General features: G+C 42.6%; 1 protein-coding gene across 1 annotated transcript in view; it reads right to left on the bottom strand.

Annotated features, from left to right (window-relative positions):
- Positions 1 to 17,825, bottom strand: part of LOC115173919 (Y+L amino acid transporter 2) — a 29,259-nt gene extending 11,434 nt beyond the window's left edge. Inside the window, exons 1-5 of the mRNA XM_029732428.1 lie at positions 17,701 to 17,825; positions 10,956 to 11,280; positions 10,639 to 10,781; positions 786 to 911; positions 386 to 530 (exon numbers count right to left, since the gene is read on the bottom strand). Coding sequence (XP_029588288.1) covers positions 386 to 530; positions 786 to 911; positions 10,639 to 10,781; positions 10,956 to 11,263 — 722 coding nt within the window. The 5' untranslated portion in view covers positions 11,264 to 11,280; positions 17,701 to 17,825. The remainder of the gene's footprint in view (positions 1 to 385; positions 531 to 785; positions 912 to 10,638; positions 10,782 to 10,955; positions 11,281 to 17,700) is intronic.
- Between the last annotated feature and the right edge of the window lie 344 nt (positions 17,826 to 18,169).

Here is an 18,169-nt window from a genome sequence, read left to right as displayed (position 1 = left end):
GGGGTATACAGTATTACCGGCAGTGCAGGGCTGGTGGAACATAGGGCTGGGTGGTACCGTTCCTATACCATACCGGGGTATACAGTATTACCGGCAGTGCAGGGCTGGTGGAACATAGGGCTGGGTGGTACCATTCCTATACCGGGGTATACAGTATTACCGGCAGTGCAGGGCTGGTGGAACATAGGGCTGGGTGGTACCGTTCCTATACCATACCGGGGTATACAGTATTACCGGCAGTGCAGGGCTGGTGGAACATAGGGCTGGGTGGTACCGTTCCTATACCATACCGGGGTATACAGTATTACCGGCAGTGCACAAAAGTAGCGCCATTTCTTTCCAAACTTAAAAATCAAAATATAAACATCATGACAGACTGCCTCACCTCTTCGGGTTCTTGATCTCCTCGGTGATGAAGTTGAGTGCGTCCCAGCCCGAGTAGGAGTAGAGCGCAGCGTACAGAGCCAGGGCCATGTCCCCAGGGTTCACTTTAGAACCCTTAAACAAATCCTCAAAGTTCTGCGTCTGGCCTACAGACAGAGGCCAGGGATCACATAATGAATTAGATATAATAGATTAAAATCATTGTAATGGATTAAATAATTGAGTTAAATATCATAGCTCTTTTCCAATGCTCTTTACATTGTAAGGGGGACTCATCTCATCCACTACAAAACTCACACACACACACCTGGACAGCAAGTGAAGCTCTATCATGAATAGGCCAGCACACTGACGTTACAGACAGGTGGGTTGTGTGTCCCTAGCCAGATGCCGTACTGTACCTTGTCCCAGCTTGATCATCCCAGCAATGATGATGACAATGAGGGCCAGGACCTTGGCTACTGTAGACACCACCTGGAGAATGGCCCCCCACTTCACCTTCATACAGTTCACACACGTCAGGAGACCTAGAGTGGGAGAGGAGGAAGAAGACTGTAGCAGACCACTCTCTGCAAGCAACTCCAAAGCAAGTGTTGTTTCAAACCAGGGTTAGTTCAGGTAAATTCCATTTCAAACTGATATAAACCAATTCCATTTCCAAACCTGGTTCAAATCATGTATATCATGAAAGCAGAAGAGCGTTTTTGCTGACTCGTTGAGTTAATGGGCTGCTACTAGTTATCAGTAAAGCAGAGCGCCGGGATGATAAGGCTAATGGCTTAGGAACGATAGAGACAGGTTTATCTGACTATCCACCACTACACAGGGAGCTGATAACACTACATTCCAGGAGGACAGGACTCCATCTGTGGGCCTGCATGTATAGCAATTCTCTCAGATAACATTCGCAGGAAAGTGTGCACCTGCAGGCACAGACAGAGGGATTTGACTTTATCACTGTGGCGTTGCACAGCAATTTCTTCTCCACTGGTACCCTGGTCCCAGTGGATATGGCTTTGCATTGTCATCCCAGAGAAGGCCTGTAAAGGAAAATAAGCCTGAAGCTTCTTACTGTATTTTCAAGTGGCTATTCAAGGAAGGCTGACTCCCCAGCCAATCGCTTAAACATACCCTGGAGGTGTACTGGAAAATATTTGCTGCTGTTTATTTGGTAAGTAAACAACTGAAATAAGTTACTTAAAAAGTCAGTCATTCTCTTGGGTATGGTTTAACATGTAAATACTAGGCCTATAAAAAAAGATGCAGAACTGAATTGATAATCTAAGGAAAGCTCATTTGGAAACACACAAACCTCCGTAGACTATATTTGGAGCATGTTACACGGAATCATTCACCAACATGTAAGCCAACTTAGATTCACTATGTGGCCAGTTTCTAAAGGTTTCATTTGTCAATTTACCATAGTATTTGATCCCCTGCTGATTTTGTACGTTTGCCCACTTACAAAGAAAGGATCAGTCTATAATTTTAATAGTAGGTTTATTTGAACAGTGAGAGACAGAATAACAACAAAAACGCATGTCAAAAATGTTAGAAAATGATTTGCATTTTAATGAGGGAAATAGGTATTTGACCCCTCTGCAAAACATGACTTAGTACTTGGTGGCAAAACCCTTGTTGGCAATCACAGAGGTCAGACGTTTCTTGTAGTTGGCCACCAGGTTTGCACACATCTCAGGAGGGATTTTGTCCCACTCCTCTTTGCAGATCTTCTCCAAGTCATTAAGGTTTCCAGGCTGACGTTTGGCAACTCGAACCTTCAGCTCCCTCCACAGATTTTCTATGGGATTAAGGTCTGGAGACTGGCTAGGCTACTCCAGGACCTTAATGTGCTTCTTCTTGAGCCACTCCTTTGTTGCCTTGGCCGTGTGTTTTGGGTCATTGTCATGCTGGAATACCCATCCACGACTCATTTTCAATGCCTTGGCTGAAGGAAGGAGGTTCTCACCCAAGATTTGACGGTACATGGCCCCGTCCATCGTCCCTTTGATGCGGTGAAGTTGTCCTGTCCCCTTAGCAGAAAAACACCCCCAAAGCATAATGTTTCCACCTCCATGTTTGACGGTGGGGATGGTGTTCTTGGGGTCATAGGCAGCATTCCTCCTTCTCCAAACACGGCGAGTTGAGTTGATGCCAAAGAGCTCCATTTTGGTCTCATCTGACCACAACACTTTCACCCAGTTGTCCTCTGAATCATTCAGATGTTCATTGGCAAACTTCAGATGGGCATGTATATGTGCTTTCTTGAGCAGGGGGACCTTGCGGGCGCTGCAGGATTTCAGTCCTTCACGGCGTAGTGTGTTACCAATTGTTTTCTTGGTGACTATGGTCCCAGCTGCCTTGAGATCATTGACAAGATCCTCCCGTGTAGTTCTGGGCTGATTCCTCACCGTTCTCATGATCATTGCAACTCCACGGGGTGAGATCTTGCATGGAGCCCCAGGCTGAGAGATATTGACAGTTCTTTTGTGTTTCTTCCATTTGCGAATAATCGCACCAAATGTTGTCACCTTCTCACCAAGCTGCTTGGCGATGGTCTTGTAGCCCATGCCAGCCTTGTGTAGGTCTACAATCTTGTCCCTGACATCCTTGGAGAGCTCTTTGGTCTTGGCCATGGTTGAGAGTTTGGAATCTGATTGATTGATTGCTTCTGTGGAAAGGTGTCTTTTTTACAGGTAACAAGCTGCGGTTAGGAGCACTCCCTTTAAGAGTGTGCTCCTAATCTCAGCTCGTTACCTGTATAAAAAGACACCTGGGAGCAAGAAATCTTTCTGATTGAGAGGGGGTCAAATACTAATTTCCCTCATTAAAATGCAAATCAATTTAGAACATTTCTGACATGCGTTTTTCTGGATATTTTTGTTGTTATTCTGTCTCTCACTGTTCAAATAAACCTACCATTAAAATTATAGACTGATAATTTCTTTGTCAGTGGGCAAATGTACAAAATCAGCAGGGGATCAAATACTTTTTTCCCCCCACTGTACCTTTGACTATTGGATGTTCTTATAGGCACTATAGTATTGCCAGTGTAACAGTATAGCTTCCGTCCCTCTCCTCGCTCCTACCTGGGCTCGAACCAGGAGCACATCGACAACAGCCACCCTCGAAGCAGCATTACCCATGTAGAGCAAGGGTAACAACTACTCCAAGTCTCAGAGCAAGTGAAGTTTGAAACGCTATTAGCGCGCACCCGCTAACTAGCTAGCCATTTCACATCGGTTACACCAGCCTAATCTTGGGAGTTGATAGGCTTGAAGTCATAAACAGCGCAATGCTTGAAGAATTGCGAAGAGCTGCTGGCAAAACGCACGAAGGTGCCGTTTGAAATAATGCTTACGAGCCTGCTGCTGCCTACCATCGCTCAGTCAGATAGCTCTATCAAATCATAGACTTAATTATAACATAATAACACACAGAAATACAAGCCTTTGGTCATTAATATGGTCGAATCCGGAAACTATCATTTCGAAAACAAAACGTTTATTTCAGTGAAATACGGAACCGTTCCGTATTTCATCTAACGGGTGGCATCCCTAAGTCTGAATATTCCTGTTACATTGCACAACCTTCAATATTATGTACAATTCTGGCAAATTAATTACGGCCTTTGTTAGGAATAAATGGACTTCACACAGTCCGCAATGAGCCAGGCGGCCCAAACTGCTGTATATACCCTGACTGCTTGCGCGGAACGCTAGAGAAGTGACACAAATTCATGTTAGCAGGAAATATTAACTAAATTTGCAGGTTTAAAAATATATACTTGTGTATTGATTTTAAAGAAAGGCATTGATGTTTATGGTTAGGTACATTGGTGCAACGACAGTGCTTTTTTCGCAAATGCGTTTGTTAAATCATCACGCGTTTGTCGAAGTAGGCTGTGATTCTATGAGAAATTAACAGGCACCGCATCGATTATATGCAACGCAGGACACGTTAGCTAAACGAGTAATATCATCAACCATGTGTAGTTAACTAGTGATTATGTTAAGATTGATCGTTTTTATAAGATAAGTTTAATGCTAGCTAGCAACTTACCTTGGCTTCTTGCTGCCCTCACGTAACAGGTAGTCAGCCTGCCATGCAGGCTCCTCGTGGAGTGCAATGTAAGGCAGGTGGTTAGAGCATTGGACTAGTAACCGGAAGGTTGCAAAAACGAATCCCTGAATCCCCCCTGAACAAGGCAGTTAACCCCCGTTCCTAGGCCGTCATTGAAAATAAGAATGTGTTCTTAATCTGACTTGCCTAGTTAAATAAAGGTGTAAAAAGAAAATACAAAAAATAAAACATTGAAAAAAAAAATCTAATAAAAAATAAATTAAATCGGCATTAAAAATTAATCAACCGATTACCATGAAGACCTGAAATCGGCCCTAATTAATCGGCCATTCCGATTAATCGGCCGACCTCTAATTTCTATCTGTAATAAAGCCCTTTTATGGGGAAAAACGTATTCTGATTGGCTAGGCCTGGCTCCCCAGTGGGCATAAATGGGACCAACACCATCCAAGTTATACTTTTGACTCATCTATCCATAAAACACCCTTCCAAGAGTATTGATGATCATCCAGGTGTTTTTTGGCAAGCTTGAGTCAAATTTTTGGATGAGATGGGTCCCATTATGTCTGGAGAAAACCAAACACTACATTCCACAGAAAGAACCTCATACCAACAGTCAAGCATGGTGGTGGTAGTGTGATGGTTTGGGGATTCTTTGCTGCCTCAGGACCGGGACAACTTGCCTTAATAGAAGGAACCATGTATTCTGCTCTGTATCAGAGAATTCTACAGGAGAACGTCAGGTCCTCCGTCTGTGAGCTGAAGCTGGGTCATGCAGCAAGACAATGATCCAAAACACACAATCAAGTCTACATGAAAATTTATAAAAAAAGCAACTCATTTTTAGTTTTGGAATGGCCTAGACCTAATCCCAATTGAAATGTGGCAGGACTTGAAAAGGACATTTCATGCTTGAAAACCCACAAATGTTGCTGAGTTATAGCAGTTCTGCATACAAGAGTGGGCCAAAATCACAACACAGTGATGTGAGAGACTGATCAACAACACCAGGAAGCATTTGGTTGCAGTCATTGCAGCTAAAAAGGTGGAACAACCAGTTATTGAGTGTAAGGGGGCAATTACTTTTTCACACAGGGGAATTGGGTGTTGCATAACTTTGTTGAATAAATTTAAAAAAGTATAAATGTTTTGCTATTTGTAAACTCAAGTTACCTTTAATATTAAAGTTTTGGTTTAGGAGCTGATAATTCAGAATTGAAAAAATGCAAAAATTGAGAAAATCAGAAAGGGGGCAAATACATTTTCACGGCACTGTAGTTTCAATAGCGATCCTTATTTTGTCTTCATAAACTGGGTGGTTTGAGCCCTGAATGCCGATTGTAAAATGGCACCGGAAGAAATGGCAGCAGTTTTACGGGCGCTCAACCAATTGTGCTATTATGTGGGGGTTTCTGCCACCGTATCTTACCGCAAAAAAGAGCTTCTGGATATCAGGACAACGATCACTCACCTCGGATTAGACAAAAAAATCCTCCATTTGGTAAATCTGACCACAACTCCATCCTCCTGATTCCTGCTTACAAGCAAAAATTAAAGCAGGAAGCACCAGTGACTTAGTCTATAAAAAAGTGGTCAGATGAAGCAGATGCTAAACTACAGGACTGTTTTGCTATCACAGACTGGAACATGTTCCGGGATTCTTCCGATGGCATTGAGGAGTACACCACATCAGTCACTGGCTTTGTCAATAAGTGCGTCGAGGACGTCGTCCCCACCGTAACTTACGCACATACCCCAACCAGAAGCCATGGATTACAGGCAACATTCGCACTGAGCTAAAGGGTAGAGCTGCCGCTTTCAAGGTGTGGGACTCTAACCCAGAAGCTTACAAGAAATCCTGCTATGCCCTGCGACGAACCATCAAACAGGCAAAGCGTCAATACAGGGCTAAGATTGAGTCACACTACACAGGCTCCAATGCTCGTCTTATGTGGCAGGGCTTGCAAACTATTACAGACTACAAAGGGAAGAACAGCCGCGAGCTGCCCAGTGACATGAGCCTACCAGACGAGCTAAATCACTTCTATGCTCGCTTCGAGGCAAGCAACACTGAGGCACGCCCAAACAGATCCACAAATGATGCAATCTCTATTACATTCCACACTGCCCTTTCCCACCTGGAAAAAAGGAACACTTATGCGAGAATGCTATTCATTGACTACAGCTCAGCGTTCAACACCATAGTACCCTCAAAGCTCATCACTAAGCTAAGGATCCTGGGACTAAACACCTCCCTCTGCAACTGGATCCTGGACTTCCTGACGGGCCGCCCCCAGGTGGTGAGGGTAGGTAGCAACACATCTGCCACGCTGATCCTCAACACTGGAGCTCCCCAGGGGTGCATGCTCAGTCCCCTCCTGTACTCTCTGTTCACCCACGACTGCATGGCCAGGCATGACTCCAACACCATTAAGTTTGCAGACGACAGTGGTAGGCCTGATCACCAACAAGACAGCCTATAGGGAGGAAGTCAGGGACCTGGCCGGGTGGTGCCAGAATAACAACCTTTCCCTCAACGTAACCAAGACTAAGGAGATGATTGTGGACTACAGGAAAAGGAGGACCGAGCACGCCCCCATTCTCATCGACGGGGTTGTAGTGGAGCAGGTTGAGAGCTTCAAGTTCCTTGGTGTCCACATCAACAACAAACTAGAATGGTCCAAATACACCAAGACAGTCGTGAAGAGGGCACGACAAAGCCTATTCCCCCTATTCCTCAGGAAACTAAAAAGATTTGGCATGGGTCCTGAGATCCTCAAAAGGTTCTACAGCTGCAACATCAAGAGCATCCTGACTGGTTGCATCACTGCCTGGTACGGCAACTGCTCGGCCTCCGACCGCAAAGCACTACAGAAGGTAGTGCATACCGCCCAGTACATCACTGGGGCTAAGCTACCTGCCATCCAGGACCTCTACACCAGGCGGTGTCAGAGGAAGGCCCTAAAAATTGTCAAAGACCCCAACCACCCCAGTCATAGACTGTTCTCTCTACTACCGCATGGCAAGCGGTACCGGAGTGCCAAGTCTAGGACAAAAAGGCTTTTCAACAGTTTTTACGCCCAAGCCATAAAAATTAAAATAAATCTAGTTTAAGTTTTCCTTCCTGAACAGGTCTACCCGGACTATTTGCATTGAGTGCCCCCCCAACCCCTCTTTTACTGCTACTCTCTGTTTATCATATATGCATAGCCACTTTAACTACACATTCATGTACATACTACCTCAATTGGGCCGACCAACCAGTGCTCCCGCACATTGGCTAACCAGGCTATCTGCATTGTGTCCCACCCACCACCCCCTCTTTTACGCTACTGCTACTCTCTGTTCATCATATATGCATAGTCACTTTAACCATATCTACATACTACCTCAATCAGCATTTCACTGTAAGGTTGTTGTATTCAGCGCACGTGACAAATAAACTTTGATTTGATTGGCTGACAGCCGTGGTATATGAGATTGTATACCACTGGTATTACAAAACATTTATTTTTACTGCTCCAATTACGTTGGTAACCAGTTTATAATAGCAATAAGGCACCTCAGGGGTTTGTGATATATCTCTAAAATACCACGGCTAACGGCTGTGTCCACGCACTCCACGTCGCTTAGGGCTGATAACAGCCCTAAGCCATAGTACATTGGCCATTTACCACACCCCCTCGGTCCTTATTATTTAACTATACTAATGGTACTTACAGTGCTAATAGCTGCTAACACACATGAAGCAGGAATGTGGCTTAGGCCACATCACACCCAAGGCTAACAGAAGGATAGTGCAAACTGAAAAGTTGCAAATCTGATGAAGAGAGTTAGATCTTACTACACATATTTTATTTTTTTAAGTGACAACCTCTGAAAATAGATTATCTATATACACACACACACACACACACACACACACCCCATTGGAATCATTGGTTTAAACGAGGACCTAATGTTGCTAGTCAGTGTGTCTATGCTTCAGGAAGAATTTCTACAATGGCTTCACACAACAACCAAATGCTTCCATGACATGTTTGAGTTCTGTTGTCATGGCCTATGGCATTTACGTACATCAAGCCCTGCGTTTTGGCAACATGGATTCCTTAGAATTTAGGGGAACAGTTATACCTACGTCTTTTCTGAAACATGAGTAGCATACACTGTTACCGTTGCAATATTAAAAGGACATTTAAAATCCCCCACAAATAACTGAGCAGGTTCTCAGTTAGCTACTAAGATGTTACCAAGTTGCTTCCGCATAGACCTTGGCCTCCTACACTAACCAGAGAATCAGCATTCCTTTACTCACTCGTAATTCATGAAGGAACGTGTGAGAATGTCTCCCCAGACCCATAAAGAGAACAAGCATGCAGTTGGCCTAATTCCTAAGGGGATTCAACTAAATGCCAAGTCAGGCTGTTCCGTTTATTACAACTCACTCTCTCTGACTCAACAGAACCCCTTTTGAGCCTTCTACACGTTTGTCTGACAAAGCACACATTTTTTTTTACCTTGAGTGGCTCAGCTCCAACTGAAAAACACACACACGCACATTCATATCCCCCCTGGCAACTGCAGAGCTGACACAGGATGAGAGAAACAAAAGGCAGGACTGAGAAAAACAAAGAAAACACAAGTGCACTTTAAAGCCAGACCCAGTTAAGACCTAGTTACATCATTTGTATTCATGAAATATCAAACTGTCTGACATACAAAAAAAACACAGGGAAGACAATGTAAAGAAACCCAGGCAAGACATCATAATGTGCTCGATCAGAGTTCTTTAGTGGCAGCTGGGCCAGCCACCCTTTGATCAGTCAGTATCAGACAGCTGATGTTCTCGTGTGTGTGTAGCCAACAAGCATGTAGGCTATTCTACAGCATTGTAACATTTTAAATGTACAAGTGGGATCAGCTTTGAACGTTCAGGCAGTCAAAGGTCATTCTAATTTACAAAGACAATCTCAACAATAAAGGCAGCCTACATTTGTCTTATCTGTGATATTTTGATTAAAATACAAAAAAAATTAAATTAAACAATATACTACATTACTTCTTATTAGCAATACATTTATTGTTTTAGAAACATGAGCATGCTCATCGGTTTCTGTTTTGTTGGTGTAATTTTAGCGGGAAATTTTCCATCTACCTGCCAGTGGCCGTTGGACCAAAAATAGAATTTTAGGCCCTGGTTACGACATGCATTTGTCCGGGATGCTGGCCTTCTAGGCAGAGTTCCTCTGTCCAATGTCTGTTCTTTTGCCCATCTTAATCTTTTATTTTTATTGGCCAGTCTTGAGATATGGCTTTTTCTTTGCAACTCTGCCTAGAAGGCCACCATCCTGGAGTTGCCTCTTCACTGTCGACGTTGAGACTGGTGTTCTGCAGGTACTATTTAATGAAGCTGCCAGTTGAGGACTTGTGAAACGTCTGTTTCTCAAACTAGACACTAATGTACTTGTCCTCTTGCTCAGTTGTGCACCGGGGCCTCCCACTCCTATTTCTATTCTGGTTAGAGCGCTGTTCTGTGAAGGGAGTAGTACACAGCGTTGTACAAGAGCTTCAGTCTCTTGGCAATTTCTCGCATGGAATAGCCTTCATTTCTCAGAACAAGAATAGACTGACGGGTTTCAGAAGAAAGTCTTTGTTTCTGGCTATTTTGTGCCTGTAATTGAACCCACAAATGCTGATGCTCCAGATACTCAACTAGTCTAAAGATGGCCAGTTTTATTGCTTCTTTAAATCAGGACAACAGTTTACAGCTGTGCTAACATAATTACAAAAGGGTTTTCTAATGATCAAATAGCCATTTAAAATTATAAACTTAGATTAGCTAACACAACGTGCCATTGGAACACAGGAGTGATGGTTGCTGATAATGGGCCTCTGTACGCCTATGTAGATAAGGCATCGCAAAAATGTGTAGAACTGCAGAAAATCGCTTAGAACCCTAAATGTTGTCTGCGGCAAAGAGGAGGACCTCTAAAATGTTCCGTCAGCAACTGCGATATTGGCCACGACCACCACCTAAGCCTCATTTTTATCCAGAAAAAAAAGATTCGTTCAGCAGGGCACACCATAGAATGCCACTTTATAAAAGTTCAGGTAGTATCTCCTTATTTCAAAACAGGCAGAGGGAGGAAAAGTGAGCTCAGCTCATCTTACTGATGATGGCTGCTGCTATGAGTCTCACAGCATCGTAGGGGGCTGAGCACGTGGGGTAGAAGGGCTGCACCAGGTAGTTGGAGAAGGTGAGGGCTATGACAGCCTGGCCTGCTGGCTCCACGATCATCATGGACGACCACAGCCTGATAATTAAAAATAAGAAATTAATGAGGAGGGAGGATAGATAGATAGATAGATAGATAGATAGATAGGAGAGCTTTTCTAGATACTCGAAGCACTTTACATAAAGGTCTCTTTTGCAAAATAGTTTCTCAACGAGACCAACCTGTAAAAAAATGTTTTAAGTGGAATCTCACCTAATGAAAGCCAGGAAGCCGCCAAAGGACTCCAGGATGTAGGCATAGCTGGCACCAGACTTGCGGATGGTGGTTCCCAGCTCAGCGTAGCACAGGGCCCCGAACACGGAGAAGATCCCGCCGATGGCCCACACCACCAGAGACAGGCCGTAGGAGCCCGTGTAGAAGAGCACCCCTTTGGGGGAGATGAAGATGCCAGAGCCGATCATGCTTCCCACAATGAGGCAGACCCCTTGGAGCAGGGAGATTTCCTGCTTCAGACGCATGGAGTCAGTCAAAATGGTCTCGGTGTCTTTCTCAGTCCCCATGGTGATGGATTTTCCCTCTAAATGACACAAAAATGATTTTCTCTGTCACATACACTCAGTCACAACACACGTGCCTGGCTGCAAAAGTGTATTGTGAGTGACGTCAGCAGCAGGCGCTCAGCTTGTGCACAGCCAGCAGCAATTTCAGCAAATTGCAAATCGTTGTTGGCTGACTGCAGCAGCAGTAGTAGTACGGGTTCGACGAGCCAAACTCAATGAATATAGTTGGTCACGAATGTTTGATCTTGAACAGAACTTACAACATCAATTAACATGTCTCAATCATAATTGTACAGCCAGAAGTACAGAAAAGAGTGGGAGTCTGTACCTGAACAAATGTCAAATCATATTTTTTGGCGAGATGACCAGTCAATTTGAGCACCGTTATTGTGTATTCTACGTAATGACGCAGTTTTACGTTTTCACGCAATGACATCACACCGTCATTTAGCAACTTTTAGCAACAAAGCAACCTGCCTCTAGCAACTTACCCTGATAATTAGTTGGCAACACTGGTACACGCACACATACGTAGTGTGCACGAACATACTACACACAGTGACACACACACTACCCATGTAACGCACAGTGCAGTATTCACATCACTGTTTCCGATCACTTATTTCCCTCCCTCTAGAGTTGAAATAAACTCGTCTGGGATTCAATTACTCAAGTGCGACCTCTGTAACAAAGAAAAAAACAAGGACAAGGAGTAGTTCAAATGCCTCCTGTTACCATGGGAGAATTTCCCATGGCTGTTTGTTCACCAACTAGAAAATCAAAGTGAACGTAGAACAGCCCGTACACTATGCATTTCATAACAGTAGTATGGCTAGATAGATAGTCATTAAAAATCACTAATGGTGTACTAGAGCTTGATATAGCCTAGCTGAATATCTAACGCAACAATGCTGTCAGTAGGAGAGATGCAATTTTCAAATGATTTTCCCCCGCTATAAAGTGCGCCGCACGTAACAGTTGGCAACACATTGAGAAGTAAAATGAGAAGATGAAATGCAAACTTTGTGAGGTGGAACTGGGCTACAGTGGCAGTACAGGTGCAATGCTGAAAGGGAGGCAACAGGAGAATCAGCACTTTACTCAGAGTACATAGCTCTCCTCCCGGGCAGTGTTGCTGTGTGAGGTGAGATATAGGACTCGTATTTCTTTGTGCACACAAAGAAATACAAATCCTATATCCAACCTTACGCAGCAACACAGTAAAGTGCTGACAATCATTTTTGGAGGCGCTGCGTACTGGCATAAACTTTGGTCTAATTTACTCTTAAGTCTACAAAGTGAGACTTTGTCCTCGTGTTTTACTTTTTATATAGTTTTGTTCACAAGCTCGGATGCTTTTCAACGTTAGTTTGGAGTCTGCTGCTTTAACTTATAGTGAAGAGACGCCCTAGTCAGATCACTCACTCACCTCACCGTTACCACGATAACATCCCGCCCTTATTTTGGTTAAAAGACTCAAGTTACAAAACTTTTAATTAGATTTAGAAATATACCACATAACTTACTAATACATTTTTTGTCTTAGAAACATTAAAAAGCATGGGCATGCTTTTTTAAAGCAATTATGACGAAAAATATATATTTTGGCTGGCAGAAAATCTGATTGACTGGTAGACTTTTTTACATCTACCTGCCACAGTGGCTGGTGGAACATAACGTAAATTGTAGGCACTGGTATGGCGATTAAATACTGCAATTTTATTGCAGTTTGACGTTCCGAACATATTGCTCACTATATGTCTGCTGCAGAGAGACAAGAGCATGAAAAAAATGTGTTTTGATCAGTCATGGAAATAAAAGTGCTGAAAACATAAGCTACAGGATGAAAAATCCTGGTGTTTTAGAGCAGGTACAATTTCTTGAGGCAAGCCGAAGTTCAGAAACCTAAGTCTACGGCCTTTCGTCAGTGATTGGTCAACAGTAGGGATTCTTCAATTAAGTGTTTGTTGTCATTCAACGACATACGATTAAGTTTAAGCAAATGTTTTCGCTTGAGAAACAGGGCACCAAACATCTTAGATGTGAAATTGCGCGACGAAGACCTCTGCAAAAACTTAAAAATCAATGAGAGATTTCTTGATTTATCTTAGCTTGATTCTTACTATTTTGTGGAAGTCTTACTGTATGTTGTTACTACGGTGGGACAAACAGTCATATAGTTTTAAGGTAATGTCTTTTTAAGTGAGAAGACGAGGCACAGACGTACGCGTCGCTTAGCTCTGCTAAGAACAAACCAAACCTAGTATACGGACGCCTTAATGCTGCATCTGTTTGTAATGCCCTCTCTGTGTTTGTAATGCTTCTATTTGTAATGATACTTGTGTGTTTAATGCAGTCTCTCGGTTTCTAATGCCTCTCTCTGGCAGAAGCGTCCTCTACTTTACTAGCTAGTTCCTCTCATATCCACGACCAGGAATATAATAGAGAGTCAGAGGAGGGACCACAGCCATGCAGACAAGTCTATTAGATTCCAGCGGTATCTGGTCTGGTGGTCTGTCTGTGTGTTCTGGGAAATACACTGCCTTCCATTAAAAGTATTCGGGATTCCTGGCAATAACAGCCTAGAGACTTATAACATAATCACAGCTTTAACTAAAAGATATCAGGGCGCCATATCACAAGGAATGCCATGTGGGAATCAGTTTTCCTCTCATGCCTGTGTCAACATCATTTTATAGCAAGTGATGCAACATCTAGATCACATGAAGTTATTCTAGCTGCTTGAAAGTCAAATGTCACTGCCCATATCATGTTCGGATTCATTTCATCACAATTACAGTGTTCAACATTTTGCATGATGGTACTAGCTAGTCTGATTAAATCAGGCTGTAATACAAAATGTATTGGTATATACACAACATGAAACAAATGCCTGATAAAATTACATTTAAGGTTAATCTACCAGTTGCCTTTGTGGTTTGATCTTCAGCTGCTCGAAATTTGAGAAAATATCCACCGTAAAGTCATGGTTTAACCAACTGTTTATGGAGAGCCATAGGTATATGGTAGTTTTGTTGGATTTTCTTTAGTCAATAGCTATTGAACCATATTCTAAATCAGGGAAGGATAGCTAACAATCGACATCTGATTCATTACACAGTACCAGTCAAAAGTTTGGACACACCTACTCATTCCAGGGTTTTTCTTAATTATTTTCTTCATTGTAGAATGATAGTGAAGACATCAAAACTATGAAATCATGTAATAACAACAACAACAAAAAAGTGTTAAACACATCAAAATATATTTTATATTTGAGATTCTTCAAAGTAGCCACCCTTGCACACTCTTGGCATTCTCTCAACCAGCTTCACGGGGTAGTCACCTGGAATGCATTTAAATTAACAGGCGTGCCTTGTAAAAAAATGTATTTGTGGAATTCTTTCCTTCTTAATGCGTTTCAGCCAAATCAGTTGTGTTGTGACAAGGTAGGGGGGGTATACAGGAGATAGCCCTATTTGATAAAAGACCAAGTCTATATTATGGCAAGAACAACTCAAATAAGCAAAGAAAAACAACAGTCCATCATTACTTTAAGACATGAAGGTCAGTCAATAGAGAACATTTCAATAACTTTTTCTTCAAGTGCAGTCGCAAAAACCCATCAAGCGCCATGATGAAACTGGCTCTCATGAGGACCGCCACAGGAAAGGAAGACCCAGAGTTCAAGTAACAGACATATCAACTGTTCAAAGGAGACTGCGTGAATCAGGCCTTTATGGTCAAAACACTGCAAAGAAACCACTACTAAAGGACACCAATAAGAAGAGACCTGCTTGGGCCAATAAACATGAGCAATGGACATCAGACCAGTGGAAATCTGTCCTTTGGTCTGATGAGTCCAAATTTGAGATTTTGGGTTCCAACCGCAGTGTCTTTGTGAGATGCAGAGTAGGTGAACGGATGATCTCCGGATGTGTGGTTCCCACTGTGAAGCATGGAGGAGGTGGTGTGATGGTGCTTTGCTGGTGACACTGATTTATTTAGAATTCAAGGCACACTTAACCAGCATGGCTACCACAGCATTCTGCAGCGATACGCCATCCTATTTGGTTTGCGCTTAGTGGGACTATCATTTGTTTTTCAACAGGACAATGACCCAACACACCTCCAGGCTGTATAAGGGATATTTGACCAAGAAAGAGAGTGCTGCATCAGATGACCTGGCCTCCACAATCACCCAGCCTCAACCCAATTGAGATGGTTTGGGATGAGTTGGACCGCAGAGTGAAGGAAAAGCAGCCAACAAGTGCTCAGTATGTGGGAACGCCTTCAAGACTGTTGGAAAAGCATTCCAGGTTAAGCTGGTTGAGAGAATGCCAAGAGTGTACAAAGCTGTCATCAAGGCAAAGGGTGGCTATTTTGAAGAATCTAAAATATATTTTGATTTGTTTAACACTTTTGTTAATACATGATTCCATGTGTTATTTCACAGTTGACGTCTTCACCATTATTCTACAATGTAGAAAATAGTACAAATAAAGAAAAACCCTTCAATGAGTAGGTGTCCAAACTTTTGACTGGTACTGTATACAATTTTTATTGTCACGGCATTATTGTTTCAATATTTCAAGCAGCTGAAGGACAAACCGCACAGATAACCAGTAGATTCAGTTTAAATGTGATTTTGTTCAACATTCTGGCTTGTAAGGAACATTTACAGAATTTTGCTGGCATTCGTTTTAGGCTGAAACGTTATATACCAATTAATTGTGTATTGCACGGCCTATTAAATCAGGCTAGGTACATGCTAGACCTATTGTTACCAGGATACTTGTTTTGCCCACAACATCAAACCACAGATAGAACAATGAGACAGATATTTCACCAGATGTAGAAATGTGAAGCACCTGCTTGGCATTTCCACTGACTACCAAATATGGTAGTAAGGGAAAACAAATCCAATTTTGACAAACTTCCATATATCGGGTGAAATACCACAGTGTGCAATCACAGCAGCAAGATGTGTGACCTGTTGCCACAAGAAAAGGGCAACCAGTGAAGAACAAACACCATTGTAAATACAACCCATATTTATTTATTTCCCCTTTTGCACATCATTACAACACTGTATATAGACATAATGACATTTGAAATGTCTTTATTCTTTTATAACTTCTGTGAGTGTGAAGTTCACTGTCCACTTTTTATTGTTTATTTCACTTTTGTTTGTCCAGTTCACTTGCTTTGGCAATGCGAACATATGTTTCCCATGCCAATAAAGCCCCTTGAATTTAACTGAAAGCCAAGTTGCCGGTAGTGGGAGAAGATGGAACGAGGTGGATTTTGGCCGACATTCTGCTAATTCTCTCATCGATTAAACATTTGATCTCAATAACGTTCTGCTCCCAACACTAGAATCTGTCACGAACACTGGACTACGTTTTGTAGACTTTACCCTTTGCCAAAGTTAACATTTGTGTTGTTGTTTAGCAGTGCAAATGCCAATTGGATCTCGCTAGCTCGTGCTACCTCCTTGCTTGTTCCGCCCACTACTGGGTCTCATTTGTTCCCATTTGAAACGACGGGTGGTCTAGCTTGGTTAAATTATACAAATCTCATCAAACCATGGTGTAATAAATTAAATCCACATCCCGGAAACTCCATATCAGTATCAGCCAGTCAAACAGAACAAACGTGGACACAAGTTGCACAACGAACAAGCTGGCAAATGTAAAAAAAAACTGGACACTTGGCAAGCATAATTACTTAAATAGTATTTTTATTCATTGGTCACATCAGACTCACATGCTCCGTTCCGTCAATATATACTTAACTAGCTACCGCGGCTAGCTAGTAGGCATGCCGAATAGCTAGCAACACGCCGTTTGTCGCCACAGTACTGTAGTTGGATGGGGCCGCAGTGAGATTCTGGGTTCGAGCCCAGGCTCTGTCGCAGCCGACCGGGAGACCCATGGGGCGGCGCACAATTGTAACTACTACCAATTGGATACCACGAAACAGGGAAGGAGAAAAAAGGGTAAAATAATATTTAAAAATAAAAAATAAAAAAATAAAACGACCCTGGGTTTATATGCGCGGATATCGAGCGCGCTGGACTTCGGACTAGAAGGTCGAGGGTTCGAGACCTGCTCCATTACAATATATATTTATCGGTAGCTTGCTAAACTAGCTAGCAAATATAACTACTTGCAGATAAAGAACTCCCAACAATGATCAACTTAGACAATAACACATATTTACCAGGTAGTTTGAGTAAATGCAACAAAAAAAAAGTATGGTAAACACTCAATCTTGAACCCTTTCCACCATGCGCGTGACAGTTCAATCCAGTGACGTTTAGCTCGCTCTCTACTGTAGCTAACAAGTTAGAACGAGCTGGCTAGTTTAACATCTTAACTACATCAATTTAGTTAAGAAGTGAAATCAAATTCTCTTTAAAAAAAATACCTTACCTTGAAATATTCAATGAGACTAGAACCCCATGTGCAAAATTACTCAACGACGGCTGTTTATCGTTGGTTGACTGCCTCTTCTGCCGCGTTCAACGACTAGATGGAACTAGGAAACTCAGAAGTTTCGGACTTGCTAACTGGTTGTAATTATACACGTGCCATGTTCAACGAATCAGCAAGTCGAAAATTGAGTTTCCTAGTTCCAACTGGTACATAAACGCTGCATCGTCACTTGCTAGTGAAGCTCGTCGCATGTACCCGCCTGCTTCTCTTGGGGGAGGTGGTGATGATGATAATGCCCTGTGATGAAAATGTGGTTAGGAGGAGTTTGAAGCATCTATGTAAAGTCAGGTTGAAGTTAGTTGTTGAGGTGAGTTAGGATGAAATACGATTGTATTTAAACCTGTATGACTAAAAACTAACCAGGAGACTGGGGGGTGCTCATCTAGCTGAGGTCATTAATCTCCTG

The sequence above is a fragment of the Salmo trutta genome, chromosome 34, assembly GCF_901001165.1.
Source record: "Salmo trutta chromosome 34, fSalTru1.1, whole genome shotgun sequence".
Taxonomy (NCBI): Eukaryota; Metazoa; Chordata; class Actinopteri; order Salmoniformes; family Salmonidae; genus Salmo; species Salmo trutta.
This window is presented reverse-complemented; position numbering and strand designations above follow the sequence as displayed.